Below are 15,824 nucleotides of genomic sequence, written 5' to 3'. Positions count from 1 at the left end.
TATCTTGTGTTTTTTATGTTGATTTAATTAAAAAAAATGTGGGGCATCACAACAAAATTAGGCATAATAATGTGTTAATTCCACCACTGTATATATCGGTATCGGTTGATATCGGAATCGGTAATTAAGAGTTGGACAATATAGGACATCGGCAAAAAAGCCATTATCGGACATCTCTAATTACAACACTTATGTAAGGCTTTTCATTTTCAGATTTTTTTTCTTCTTTTTGGTTCAACATGGCTCTTTCAACATTTTGGGTTGCCGACCCCTGCTCTAAGGTGTATGGCTGGGGAATTAGAGTAGAAAGTGCAAAATTAGCTAAAAAAAGTTAGCACTTTAATGTTAGCACGCTAAGAAGTCTCACATTCCAAGTTTTATGACTGTAGTGCAGTGGTTCTTAACCTTGTTGGAGGTACCGAACCCCAGCAGTTTCATATGCGCAATCACCGAACCCTTCTTTAGTGAAAAATAAAATGTTGTTTTTTTCAAATTCAAGACAAAGTTATATGTTTTTGGTTACACTTTAGTATGGGGAACATATTCTAAGTAACAAAGACTTAATTTACAGTTATTTGGTTAGGGTTAGGGTTATAATAAGGCCATGACGAATAAGGCATTAATAAGTACTTAATAATGACTAGTTAAGAGCCAATATGTTACTAATTTGCATGTTAATAAGCAACTAATTAATGGTGAATATGTTCCCCATACTAAAGTGTTACAATGTTTTATTACTGCTGCACAAAATGAAGCGTGCATGAACATCACCTTGTTCAAACAACAAAACCAACACAGTGCATAAACTCACAACAAATTACACACCTGCAAATCAGTCTGACTTCTGCTGTTGCCGTATCCGTAATACGCCGATAGGGAGAAGTTTTTATATACACGATGAGTCGGGTGTGTCTTGACCTCCGCCGAACCCCTGAGGCCGACTCACCGAACCCCGAGGGTTCCATCAAACCCAGGTTAAAGGGGAACATTATCACAATTTCAGAAGGGTTAAAACCATTAAAAATCAGTTCCCAGTGGCTTATTTTATTTTTCGAAGTTTTTTTCAAAATTTTACCCATCACGCAATATCCCTAAAAAAGTCCATTTTCCTGTGACGTCACATAGTGATGCCAACTCAAACAAACATGGCAGATAGAACAGCAAGCTATAGCGACATTAGCTCAGATTCAGACTCGGATTTCAGCGACTTAAGCGATTCAACAGATTACGCATGTATTGAAACGGATGGTTGTAGTGTGGAGGCAGGTAGCGAAAACAAAATTGAAGAAGAAACTGAAGCTATTGAGCCATATCGGTTTGAACCGTATGCAAGCGAAACCGACGAAAACGACACGACAGCCAGCGACACGGGAGAAAGCGAGGACGAATTCGGCAATCGCCTTCTAACCAACGATTGGTATGTGTTTGTTTGGCATTAAAGGAAACTAACAACTATGAACTAGGTTTACAGCATATGAAATACATTTGGCAACAACATGCACTTTGAGAGTGCAGACAGCCCAATTTTCATCAATTAATATATTCTGTAGACATACCCTCATCCGCACTCTTTTCCTGAAAGCTGATCCGTCCAGTTTTGGAGTTGATGTCAGCAGGCCAGGGAAGCTAGGGTCGATATTCTTCTCTTGATCATCTTCGGTGGCATAAGGGACGGTGTGAGCCAAGACATTCAGGGGGTTTAGCTCGCTCGTCTGCGGGAACAAACTGCCGCCATTGCTTGCCGTGCTACCGAGGTCCTTTGTCCCTGAATTGCTCACACACTCCGGCAGATTCAATGGGGGTCCGGCGGCAGATTTCTTTGACTTTATCATTGGAAATGCATCTGCTTTGAGTGTCGCAGGATATCCACACATTCTTGCCATCTCTGTGGTAGCATAGCTTTCGTCGGTAAAGTGTGCGGAACAAACGTCCAATTTCTTGCCACTTTCGCATCTTTGGGCCACTGGTGCAACTTGAATCCGTCCCTGTTCGTGTTGTTACACCCTCCGACAACACACCGACGAGGCATGATGTCTCCAAGGTACGGAAAACAGTCGAAAAAACGGAAAATAACAGAGCTGATTTGACTCGGTGTTTGAGAAAATGCCGGATTGCTTCCCGATGCGACGCCACGTTGTGACGTCATCGCTCCGAGAGCGAATATTAGAAAGGCGTTTAATTCGCCAAAATTCACCCATTTAGAGTTCGGAAATCGGTTAAAAAAATATATGGTCTTTTTTCTGCAACATCAAGGTATATATTGACACTTACATAGGTCTGGTGATAATGTTCCCCTTTAAGAACCACTGCTGTAGGGTAAACGGTTGCAAACTAATTTTTATTATAACACCTTTTATAAAAATAACTTTTTGCATTTTAATCATTAATATTTTCACTAGCCGCTTTTTGCAAATCTTGCCTTACTTCCTGTTGTGGTAGAACACACACCACACGACAAAGTCATTAGTCGTCTGTGTAAGCCGATACAGTTGTGTACATTTGGTGTAAAGGGATTCACCCCTCACGCAGTTGTTGAAGGCTCACGGTGTCCTCGCTGTGTCTGTCCGTGCAAGTGTGTGTCCGTGCAAGTGTGTGTGCGTGCAAGTGTGTGTCCGTGCTAGTGTGTGTCCGTGCAAGTGTGTGTCCACCGTATTTCAGTGTAGTGTTTCTGTGTTTTAAGTTGACACAGCTGGTGGGCAGGATGTCAGCTTCAGGCCTGGGTCTCTGTTTGTAATTCCCCCCCTCCGAAACAGCCTTTCCTTGCTATAAATAGCCGGTGTGTGTGTGTGTGTGTGTGTGTGTGTGTGTGTGTGTGTTTTATCGTTTCCACGTGCAGCGAGTGTAGCAGACATCTCGTAACGGGGTTGCAGAGTGTCAGAGATGCGTTGGATTCTCAAAGACGGGACCTCGTAGCCGGAGTTTTCCATCAAAGGCTGGCAGTAAATGTTTGTGGTGCGAGGATGTGATCACGTTGGAAACACTCTTGTGTTTATTGGCTGCTGCTAACAGAAGACGCTCACGGCGAGATGCCGACCATTTTGTTTTCGTTGATTTTCTGTCTTCCTCTCCTCACTTTAATGTCCTTCATCGCCTCTTATTCCCTCTTTCCGGCCCACAAGGACGGCGGGTTGGGTGTGAGGTTTTTTTTGCGCCTCTAAAGAGAGATGTGGGACGTTTCTTGTGCGGCGGTTTTAGGGCCCGATGTCTACCCGTTATGTATTAAGTAGTAGCAGATATAGGGCTTGGCGATATGGCTGAAAACTGTATCACATTCACAATATGCAATAAGTGTTTTATACACAATATCGATAATTCTTGATATTTTTTATGACCTTTCGAAATGTAAACATCCTCTGATTATAATCCCCTCACCTATCAAGGCAGAAAGGAAATGTCAACACAAGCACGGGAAATATTTAAACAATGTAAACACCATTGTTAAATCACATTGAACACTTTACAATGACCTCTTAAAATTAGAGATGACCGATAATGGCTTTTTTGCCGATATCCGATATTCCGATATTGTCCAACTCTTAATTACCGATTCCGATATCAAGGAGTGGGGGGGATGGGGCGGGGTTGAGGTGGGCAGGGTTGGGGGGGGCGGGGTTTTGGGGGGTTGCCTTGTGTTACGGTGTGGATGTTCTCCCGGAATGTGTTTGTCATTCTTGTTTGGTGTGGGTTCTGTCAAGACTTGGTCCTTGGGTTTTGTTTTTCTGGAAGGCAACGGAAAGTTGGCTCGGGCGAGACGGGAATGTGAGTACATAATTCTTTATTACTATCAAAAAAAGTACAAACGAAAAAGAAGCGCACAGTGGCGGAGAACAAACTATGAAACCAAAAAGACTATAGCACAAAGGCAATTAAGTAGTGTGCATAGCATAAATGCGGATGTCGCCAGGCTGACCAACAGAAAAAGAAAAGCTTAAATAACAGACATGATTAACGAAAACGGGTGCGTGACTCAATACGTGAAACAGGTGCGTGACGTGACAGGTGAAAACTAATGGGTTGCTATGGAAACAAAACAAGGCAGTGAACAACCAGAAACTAAAGAGTCCAATAACTAAACAAAACAAAACATGACTAAAACAAAAAATGATTACACAGACATGACAGGTTCACAGTGTGGCGCATATTTGTAACAGTGTTAAAGTTGTTTATACGGCCACCCTCAGTGTGACCTGTATGGCTTTTGACCAAATATGCTTGCATTCACTTGTCATGAATTTTACTTTTTGAAACCGATACCGATACTTTTGAAACAGATACAGATAATTTCCAATATTACATTTTAAAGCATTTATCGGCCGATAATATCGGCAGTCCGATATTATCTGACATCCCTAGTGTCAACTGATTGGCTGCTGGTGTGTCACTCCCACTGATCAGTGATCCCTTACCAGAGAGCGAGGGCCTTTATTCATGCAATGAACCTTGCTTTGCATCTTCCCATTTTTTTCGACGTAGAAGAAAAAAAATATTGAACGTTTTATTGAACGCTTTTTTTTTTTATTGTTATCGACTACGTGTGTATCGTGCTATATATTGATATCGTTTTATGGCCCAGTCCTACTAGCAGCTACCATTTGTGGTCATTGGTCAAGCAGATTTGTAACATTGGAGCAACCAAGTTGTCATGTCTGTGTAATCATGTTTTGTTTTAGTCATGTTTTGTTTTGTTTAGTTATTGGACTCTTTAGTTCCTGCTTTTCACTCCCTTGTCTTGTTTCCATGGTTACCCATTAGTTTCACCTGTTCCACGTTTGGATTCATTGTGCACTCTTGTTTTGTCACCATAGCAACCATTAGTTTTCACCTGTCAGGTCACGCACCTGTTTCACATTTTGAGTCACGCACCTGTTTTCGCTAATCATGTCTGTAGTATTTAAGTTCATTGTTTTCAGTTTGTCTTTCTGGCGACATCATACCCCTGTCACGCTCTGTTTACCTCTGCGCACTTCATGCCATGTCCAAGTAATTTTTTTTTCGATTCATGCCACAGTTAGCGACTTTTGTTCATGTCCTTAGTTTTTTGACCACGTGCAAGTATTTGTTTCATTTGTCAAGTTTGTACTTCCGCCTTGTTATAGTAAAATTAAATATGTATTCACCTGCAAGTCATATCTGGTCCAAATCTTTTGCACCTCGGGAGAACAAACCACGCCACAGTCCAAGTCATGACACAAGTAGGGCTGCAGCTATCAATTATTTTAGTAATCAAGTAATCTATCAAGTTTTTGTATAAAACATATTTTATAGTCCCAATAGGTATTTTAAAATCATTTTTTAGAAATAGTATAAATAAGCAAATCATTTTCTGATGACCTTCACTCTTTATTCCTATAAATCATGGGTGTCAACTCTGGCCCGCGGGCCAAATTTGGCCCGCCGTGTAATTTCACTTGGCCCTTGAGGCGATATCAAATTAACACTAGAGCTGGCCCGCCGATTATATTCACCGGCGTTGCCGCGGTAACACCGCATTCACCGCTAATTCTCATACTTGCCAACCCTCCTGGGAGACTCTCAAATTTCAGTGCCCCTCCCAAAAATCGTCACGTCCGCTTTTCACCCAGTCCAGCGAATGCTGGCCCAGTCACATAATATGTGCGGCTTCAGCACGCACACACACACACACACGAATGCAACGCATACTTGGCCAACAGCGATACAGGTTACACTGACGGTGCGCGTATAAACAACTTTAACACTGTTAGAAATATGCGCCACACTGTGAATCCACACCAAACAAGAATGACAAACACATTTTGGGAGAACATCCGCACAGTAACACAACATAAACACAACAAAATACCCAGAATCCCATGCAGTCCTAACTCTTCCGGGCTGCAATATACACCCCCCCCAACCACGCACGGTATGTGTGACTGCCATCATATTGCAGTCTACACGTTAGGGATGTCCCGATCCAGGTTTTTGCACTTCCGATCCGATACCGATATTGTTTTTGCATTTCCGATCCGATACCGATACTGACCGATACCGATACTGACCGATACTGGCTTATCCGAGCATGTATTAAAGTTTAAAGTTATTTAGCCTTCTTAGTTGTCAGAATCATGTTGAAAAGGGTTTTAGTACTCTTGATAACAACTAGCCAGCTGAATTAGGGGAGTTTGAATAATACACAATGGTTGGTAACAAGGATAAACACAAAATAGACAAAATTATACATGACAAACAGAAATGGCATCATTGAAACAAGGGCTGGGCGATATGGCCTTTTTTTAATATTGCGATATTTTAAGGCCATATTGCGATACACAATATATATCTCGATATTTTGCCTTAGCCTTGAATGAACACTTGATGCATATAATCACAGCAGTATGATGATTCTATGTGTTTTGATTGATTGATTGAGACTTTTGTTAGTAGGTTGCACAGTGAAGTACATATTCCGTACAATTGACCACTAAATGGTAACACCCCAATAAGTTTTTCAACTTGTTTAAGTCGGGGTCCACTTAAATTGATTCATGATACAGATATATACTATCAGATATATACTATCATCATAATACAGTCATCACACAAGATAATCACATTGCATTATTTACATTATTTATAATCCGGGGTGTGGAGGGGGGCGCCGGATGTAAGTGTCAAAAAGACGGAGTTTTTTTTTTAAACTGGATCTGGATCGGCATTTTCCCATGCCTTGCCGATACGCAATTTTTGGCAAATATCGGCAGCCGATCCGATCCAAATATCGGATCGGGACATCCCTACTACACGTATCTCTTATGCGTGACTGCCATCATATTGCAGTCTACACGTATCTCTTATGTGTGACTGCCATCTACTGGTCACACTTGTCATTTCACCACGTACCAAATAAAATAGCTTCGAGGTCGGTAAGCACAACCAAATCTATTCCGTACATTAGGCACACCGGGTTATAAGGCGCACTGTCGTGTTTTGAGAAAACAAAAGGATTTTAAGTGCGCCTTATAGTCCAAAAAATACGGTTATTTTTCCGACGTCTGTGGACTGCGAATGTTTCAAAAGGCTGCTAATTATTAGGGCTGCGAATCTTTGCGTGTCCCACGATTCGATGCAATATCGATTCTTGGGGTCACGATTCGATTCAAAATCGATATTTTCCGATTCAACGCGATTCCCGACTCAAAAAAGATATTTTCCCGATTCAAAAGGAATCTCTATTCATTGAATACATAGGATTTCAGCAGGATCTACCCCAGTCTGCTGACATGCAAGCAGAGTAGTAGATTTTTGTAAAAAGCTTTTATAAATTGTAAAGGACAATGTTTTATCATCTGATTGCAATAATGTAAATTTGTTTCAACTATTAAATGAACCAAAAATATGACTTATTTTATCTTTGTGAAAATATTGGACACAGTGTGTTGTCAAGCTTATGAGATGCGATGCAAGTGTAAGCCACTGTGACACTATTGTTCTTTTTTTTATAAATGTCTAATGATAATGTCAATGAGGGATCTTTAATCACTGCTATGTTGAAATTGTAACTAATATTGATACTGTTGTTGATAATATTCATTTTTGTTTCACTACGTTTAGATTGTTCTGTGTCGTGTTTCTGTCTCCTCTCAATTGCTCTGTTTATTGCAGTTCTGAGTGTTGCTGGGTCGGGTTTGCTTTTGGAATTGGATTGCATTGTTATGGTATTGCTGTGTATTGTTTTGTTGGATTGATTAATAAAAATAAAAAAAATTAAAAAAAAAAAATTTTTTAAATGAAAGAAAAAAAATCGATTTTTTAAAAATGAGAATCGATTCTAAATCACACAACGTGAGAATCGCGATTCTAATTTGAATAGATTTTTTCCCACACCCCTACTAATTATATTGCTTTCCTTAATTGTGGAAGGATCTGCTGAAAAACTTTAAGAAATCGAGCGTTTGCCGCTATGAAACGTGTTTTTAAATTGCCTTTTTATTCCTCTGCCTTCAGACGAGCATAAAGGAAGGATTGCTGCTGAAACAGACCAGCTCCTTCCAGAGGTGGAAGAAGCGTTACTTCAAGCTCAGAGGCCGAACTCTCTACTACGCCAAAGACGCCAAGGTAATGTCCACGCCATCACGAATAACACTTCTTTAATGAGCTTGAGAACGCACACCTTAGACTAGTGGTCCACAACCACCGGTCCAGGGACCGGTACGTGACACATTTGCTACCTTGCCGCACAGAAACATGAATTAATTTATAAACTACCACATTTTCTCTGACTTAACTTTCCCTTGTCCCACTAAACACACCAAAAAACTTGTTAATAGTTGTATATTACAACTCCTTTGTTATAGTACATGGGACAAGGCACATTAATAGACATATTAAATGTTAATGTGCCAGATTTGAGCCAAAGGCTAATTTGTTGGCTGTTTTTATCTTCCACACGTAGAAAGCCGGTCCGTGAAAATAATGCATACATTAAACCGGTCCCTGGTGGAAAAAAGGTTGGAGAACCCTGCCTTAGACCACAGGTGTCAAACTCAAGGCCCAGGGGCCAGATGTGGCCCACCACTTCATTTTAATTGGCCCTCGATAGCCTGGAAATAATATGTTTCAATAAAGTACTGTAACTTTTCTTACTAAATATCTTCTTTTCTATTTTGGGAGAGAAAAAAAAAAGTACTTAATGTAATCGCAAATTATATTAACTTAAATATTGTCTAATTATGCAAAAATATATTATCAAACATTCCAACCATTTTTTAAATAGAAATAAGTCCTAATAATAATAATAATTTCATAGCAAGTTATCCATCAAATTGTGCAATGTAAAAGTAGCAATAGATTTCATGGTAAAATTGTGAAATTTACTGTGGTTTTTACAGCATTTTTCTCTAAATGAAAAAAACTGTACTTTTTTTACTGTAATAAACTGTGGTGCTGTTTTGGCATACACCGAAAAATCTACAATTGTTGATTTGCGGTGTTGAAATTGTAGTTTTATTTACAGTAAAAAAACAAATGTACATTTAACAGTAAAATTCTGGCAACTGAGCTACCTTTTTTTTTTTTTTTTTTACCATAAAAAGTAGTACTGTTTTTCCATTTACAGTAATATACACTCAATTTTGAGGTGAAATTATTGCAACGTACCATATTTTTTATACATTTTAGTTTGAAAAAAATCGACAAAAAAATGCTTTAAAAATTGTGTAATAATAGAATTCACTATTAGAAGTGACCCTCTAGGGCCAAACATAACTGCAATGTGGCCCTCAGTGAAAACGACTTTGACACCTCTGCCTTAGACAGTTCTCATTTGGCTATAGATGATTACAATTCAGACATCGTCTGACTTTTACAATCATTAGACACATTAGCGAATTACTTACGGACATTTAGACGCTAAGGCGTTTTGCTTGATGGAGGCCATGTTTTTCGATCAATCTTGTTCAAATTTCACATACTTGTGCTTGTCATTGTCCTAAAGGTGTGTACCACAATTTGTGGTGATTCCACTGAACAAACTAACGTTCTGATGGGTGTTTTGCAGACTTGTATGAGAAATGTCAAATTAGTCTGCCTCCTGCACTGCAAAAAGTGACTGTTCAAAAACAAGAAAAAAAATACAAAAATGAGGGGTATTTTATTTGAATTAAGCAAAATTATCTGCCAATAGAACAAGAAAATTCGGCTTGTCAAGACTTTCCAAAACAAGTCAAATTAGCTAAACTCAATGAACCCAAAAATACCTTAAAATAAGTATATCCTCACTAATAACAAGTGCACTTTTCTTGGTAGAAAAAAATAAAAATAAAAAAAATAAAAGAGACCTTTTTTGCTCAATATGTTGAAAAATATTCTTAAATGAAGTAAATGCTGGTGCCATTATCTTGACATAATGATATGCGCTCGGCATTACATTTCTTGAAACCAGCAAACTTATACTAAAAACTAGTTTATTGTTCTTAATGGAAAGGCAACAAGGCAACCGCATGTTACTCTCGGGGTCTCCTAGCCGCTCAGGCAAATCATATTGTCTAAAAACGCATTTTTCCATGATAACATGACATCATCGCGCCAAGTGCGTGCTTTTTCAGTCAATTAGTGCGCATATATACAGCCCGGCCCCCGGCCAAAAAATGTTTAATTGTAATTTTGAGGAATTTATCTAAATGTGCATGAACTGTTTGTTTAAAATTGTTTGAAATGTCAAATGTTTAAATATTAACTGTCAGTTTACTGTACTGTGCCAACTGTACTACTATATGAGTACCTATTTTCTATTGTTTCATTGAAAATAAAACAGCAAAGTCCATTTGGCTGTCATCTGTTTTAATTATGAGACACAATTGTGTCAAAATCATGATTTTTTTTTCATACTTGAAATAAGAAATGATTACTTTAAAAAAGTAGTTTTATACTTGTGAGTGTTGATGACACAGCTTTGCAACAGTTGATATTCTAGTTTCAAGCATGTTTTACTCAATATAGGTCATAACATCTCAGCAACGAGTTGTAATATCTTACTGAGATCATTTAGGACCAAAACACTTAAAACAAGTAAAACACTCTAACATAAAATCTGCTTAGTGAGAAGAATTATCTTATCAGACAGAAAATAAGCAAATATCACCCTTATTTGAGATATTTCATCTTACTTAGATTTCAGTTTTTGCAGTGTGGGGTTTAACAACAGCGCCACCATTTGGTGTAGTTGTCAGAAAAATAATAGTAGAGGCTACACTGAAAGGGTGTCCGAGTTTTTCAGTAACAGATGTTTCTATCCTCACTGTTTTGATTAATACAAGCCTGTTTAGTTCGCTTTTGTCCGATATTTGCCAATAATTAAAAACCATGAAATTCACATTTAGATTTACTGTGTTGTACATTTTGGTGGACATAAAAAGTATATATGTCTTTTAGTAAGTAGTTTTATTTTAGTATCAGCTACAAATCAACAAAAATATCAATATGAAAATATGAAAAAAATTGAATTTAAAAAAAAGTTTACTCTCAACTTTTATTTTTGTTTCACTTTCCTACAAGGATGACTGGATCTTACACCTTACAGTATGTAACTAATGTGATTTTTTTCCCCCTCAACTTTTAATGAATAAATTATTTTAGTGAGTACTGTAATAGTAATGTAATCTTATGTCATTTGTCCATGTATTTTTTAATTTGTCACATACAATTTTGCAACCCTAATAAATAAAATATTCGTATTTATTGGTTTATTTCATGTATTTTTCATTTGAGTTTTAAATATTTTAGGCAAATTTGTTTATAATTATGTATTTTATACTGATAATTGCATTTCATTTTAAGGCAGTTACTCTCTTTTATATCCTGACTTTTCACTTCCTTTTACTCCCCCCTCCTCACCTTAACGTGCGCTAGTCCGGCAGCGCCCTGGCCCGCTGGCAGGAGCGATCGTTGCGCAGGGCGTCCCGGAGCCGGGTGTGCTGGCGAACTCTGTCAGTGTGCTGGACAGGAGCGCGGTGCTCCCCCCCACCTCTGGGTGCCAGCGGATCTGAAGAGGGCCTAGTGAGAATTCGGGTCAGCACAGTACAGCACAGCCAGCGAGGGTCAAAGGGGAAAGAGAGCGATGCACTCGTGCCGTACGGCGTCATCATGTTTTTTGTTTTCAAATTAGTCTTTAGAGGACTCCTTAAATGTGTTCCCATATGGCATGAATGCATCTCTGTTTAGTGAAGACACGTTTAGAGTCCGGCTGATACACTGACTTTACACATTTAACATTACACATGGAACCCAAAACCCAAACAAACATGGCAGACACATTTTCGCCACAAATATTTTACTGCCATTTCAAAGGCAGGAAGTCGAGGATTGGTTGGAGGCAGGAAATTATTTGCAACAAATGCAGGAATTAAGGCCAGTAGAATCTTACAAATAAATCAATTAGCAGATTTTGGTGTGATTTTTTTACACTATGTTGCATTGGCCAAGAGTGTGCAGTTTTATATTTAAGCAAAGTCAGTAAGTTTGTTTTCCGGGTTAAAAGCAGTGGCAAGTCAAAGTTTTTCAATAAAAAAATCTAATTTAATTTAAAAAAAAAAAATGCTATAAAAAAAAACAAAAAACACATATATATATATATATATATATATATATATATATATATATATATATATATATATATATATATATTTAAAGTACCATTACAAAATAAAAATACAAACATTTAAATAAATAAATAAAATGAAAAATTAAATATGGGATGAGAATCAGCACCTCCAAGTCCGAGTCCATGGTTCTCGCCCGGAAAAGGGTGGAGTGCCATCTCCGGGTTGGGGAGGAGACCCTGCCCCAAGTGGAGGAGTTCAAGTACCTCGGAGTCTTGTTCACGAGTGAGGGAAGAGTGGATCGTGAGATCGACAGGCGGATCGGTGCGGCGTCTTCAGTAATGCGGACGCTGTATCGATCCGTTGTGGTGAAGAAGGAGCTGAGCCGGAAGGCAAAGCTCTCAATTTACCGGTCGATCTACGTTCCCATCCTCACCTATGGTCATGAGCTTTGGGTTATGACCGAAAGGACAAGATCACGGGTACAAGCGGCCGAAATGAGTTTCCTCCGCCGGGTGGCGGGGCTCTCCCTTAGAGATAGGGTGAGAAGCTCTGTCATCCGCGGGGAGCTCAAAGTAAAGCCGCTGCTCCTCCACATCGAGAGGAGCCAGATGAGGTGGTTCGGGCATCTGGTCAGGATGCCACCCGATCGTCTCCCTCGGGAGGTGTTTAGGGCACGTCCGACCGGTAGGAGGCCGCGGGGAAGACCCAGGACATGTTGGGAAGACTATGTCTCCCGGCTGGCCTGGGAACGCCTCGGGATCCCCTGGGAAGAGCTGGACGAAGTGGCTGGGGAGAGGGAAGTCTGGGCTTCCCTGCTTAGGCTGCTGCCCCCGCGACCCGACCTCGGATAAGCGGAAGAAGATGGATGGAAAAAATTAAATATCAAATCGAAATAAGTGTCTGACCCAAGAGCATAAATTACCATGGTCATCTGTGACTAAGCTGCCAAAGAAGAGATATATATACACATGTATATATACACACACACACACACACACACACATAATATATATATATGTTTATATATATACACATACATACATACACACATTTAAATATGTATTTACATATACAGTACAGGCCAAAAGGATGGACACACCTTACGTAACTCCTTCCGGTTTCTTCCGACAACAAAAAAGAATACATACCGGTATATATCGAATGTTTTATCGAACGCGTTTTTTTATTGATATCAATTACGTGTTTATCGTGCTATATATTGAGATCGTTTTATCGGCTCAGCCCTAAGTTAAGCGCATTAAAATATTAATTGATTTGCACGCTACACATACTGTACAGTACGTATCGTATTCTTCGGAGTATAAGTCGCACTGGAGTATAAGTCGCATTATTTGGGGAAATGTATTTGATAAAAGCCAACACCAAGAATAGACATTTGAAAGGCAATTTAAAATAAATAAAGAATAGTGAACAACAGGCTGAATAAGTGTACGTTATATGAGGCATAAATAACCAACTGGTATGTTAACGTAACATATTATGGTAAGAGTCATTCAAATAACTATAATACCGAACAATCTGTCACCCCTAATCGCTAAATCCCATGAAATCTTATACGTCTAGTCTCTTACGTGATTGAGCTAAATAATATTATTTGATATTTTACGCTGATGTGTTAATAATTTCACACATAAGTTGCTCCTGAGTATAAGTCGCACCCCCGGCCAAACTATGAAAAAAACTGCGACTTATAGTCCGAGAAATACGGTATACATGTCATTGTCTATCTCTAGCAGCAACACTGCATCCAAAAGTCCAGTATCAGTCGGACTCTAATTCCAGGATCGGTACTAAAACACACAAAATAGTTGCTTTATAAGAGCAAAGCTTTTGTTTGTCCGCGATGCTGCTTGTCTTATAACAGGGGTGTCCAAACTTTTTCCAGTGTTTGTTGTTTTCATGACAAAAGCAAATTAGTACATCACTAAATGTTTTATTTCTTTACAACATGCAGAGGGCCAATAAAAAACAATCTGCGGACCGAAAATGCACCCGTGCCGCATTTTGGGCACCCCTGCCCTATATCGTCTTAGATCTATACAGTGGACCCTCAGAAATCTTAAATTGGGGGTACATTTTTTCAAGGTTGAGCTGTTTTAGTGTTGGTCATCGTATGACCAACTCTGGTAATAGTATAAGTAAAAAAATAAAAAACACTACTGAGTTCCTTTGTCTCTACATTTTCCCCCAGGTTCTTGACTTTAGTTCAACATAACACCAAAGCTCCGAGGGGCCACTGTAGTTTGTGTGTATAAATAAGGCTTGGTTATTTATAGAGTTGATATATTATCAAAGGTGCTCCATCAGCGTTCATCTACTGGCTGTGCCGCCCCTAAGCTGTCTAAGATCTCCTTTAGAGCGTCTTCGTTCTTGGGCATAGTGCTTGGCGAGTTTGGAAGATTTGTTAAAAAAGTCTGGGGCCACCACTTGGTTTGTTGTTTTTAATGACTGTGATAGGATACATGCTTTTGTGATGCAAACAATACAATATGGAAGGATTAAGAAACTTTGGTGAGTATCTAGATAAAAGGTGCAAATATAGAATTATACTTACATATTTTTAGCATGGCTGAAACAACAACAACTCCAGTGGTGTCCTTAAAGGGGAACTGCACTTTTTGGTGGGAATTTTCACAATCACTATGAGAGACAAGAGGACACATGTCTTTATTTTAGGATTTTAAAGATGATAAACACTTGAAAGATGCGGCTAATGAAAGTCAAAGCCTTTTAAGACCACTTCAAAGAACATTTTATATACACACTGCAATTCTATATATATAATGTAGTAACAGACATCTTCATAACAATATGTAATATGTTCAATATTTACCATATTTTGATCATTTTAATCATTTCCGCGATTTATTTCTTCCGCGCATTGATTTCTGTTTCCATAGCAACGCAGGTCTGACTTCTGGTAACATATTCCGGAATCAAACACGAGCAGACTTAACAGACAACAAAGACGACTCATTTTGGACAAATGAGGATTCACAACCTTGTCTTTTTGAAGCTGAATTCCTCATAAAAGCGAGCACAAAGAAGAGGGTGCAACGTTGGAGCAGACGGAAGTTGATAGAGATAGGTGAAAGTCACTCGAAGCTGTAAAATGTGGAATTTGAAAACAAGCTATTATGACATAAATGGAGTGCTTACCCAAAATCAACAGGAAACGTGCCGGATCAGCTGGACCAGACAAACAACTGTCCATCCAGTGAGTCACTTTAATATTGATCATGATACACGCAGCAGTTAGTACAACTAGAGTACATACACTGTCTGGCTAGCTGTGTACAATCAAAACATGAAATGTGGGCTAATACTTTAGATACTGTAATATGACTGTTCATGTTTTTCAGTCACTACAAATTAGTGTCCTATCGTATTGTTGTCATGAAGTGGTGGTGACTAGTGATGGGTCCGGCAACACCGGTGCATCGGCGCATGCGTCGAGCTCATAGAGCGAAACCCTGTGTCGGTGCGCGTACCGCTTTTAGAAAGTCACGTGACCGATCATGAGCTGTTTTGGTCACGTGACCGATACGCGAACTGTGTCGCACTGACGCCCGCGCGCCAAACTGTGTTTTTATAAGGAAGCGCCTCTGTCAACGAGATGCTGCTGCCAACAGAATCGTCGCACTTCTGTCGTTGGTCATTTCTAATTTATCGTCGTCGGAGATTATGGAGCAGCCTCAGGCAAAAAGAAAGATTTCCGCCGTGTGGGAATATTTTGATCATATA

General features: G+C 39.2%; 1 protein-coding gene across 2 annotated transcripts in view; it reads left to right on the top strand.

Annotated features, from left to right (window-relative positions):
* The window catches only part of dgkh (diacylglycerol kinase, eta), a 163,385-nt gene that overhangs the window by 46,932 nt on the left and 100,629 nt on the right, over positions 1-15,824 (top strand). The window contains exons 3-4 of one of the 2 annotated variants that reach the window (XM_061970808.2): positions 7,966-8,076; positions 11,368-11,526. In XM_061970808.2, coding sequence (XP_061826792.2) covers positions 7,966-8,076; positions 11,368-11,526 — 270 coding nt within the window. The remainder of the gene's footprint in view (positions 1-7,965; positions 8,077-11,367; positions 11,527-15,824) is intronic. The other variant, XM_061970806.2, reaches the window with a different exon arrangement.

Source organism: Nerophis lumbriciformis, linkage group LG13 (assembly GCF_033978685.3).
Source record: "Nerophis lumbriciformis linkage group LG13, RoL_Nlum_v2.1, whole genome shotgun sequence".
Lineage (NCBI taxonomy): Eukaryota > Metazoa > Chordata > Actinopteri > Syngnathiformes > Syngnathidae > Nerophis > Nerophis lumbriciformis.
The sequence above is the reverse complement of the archived record's forward strand: the minus strand, read 5'-3'. Positions and strand labels throughout refer to the sequence as shown.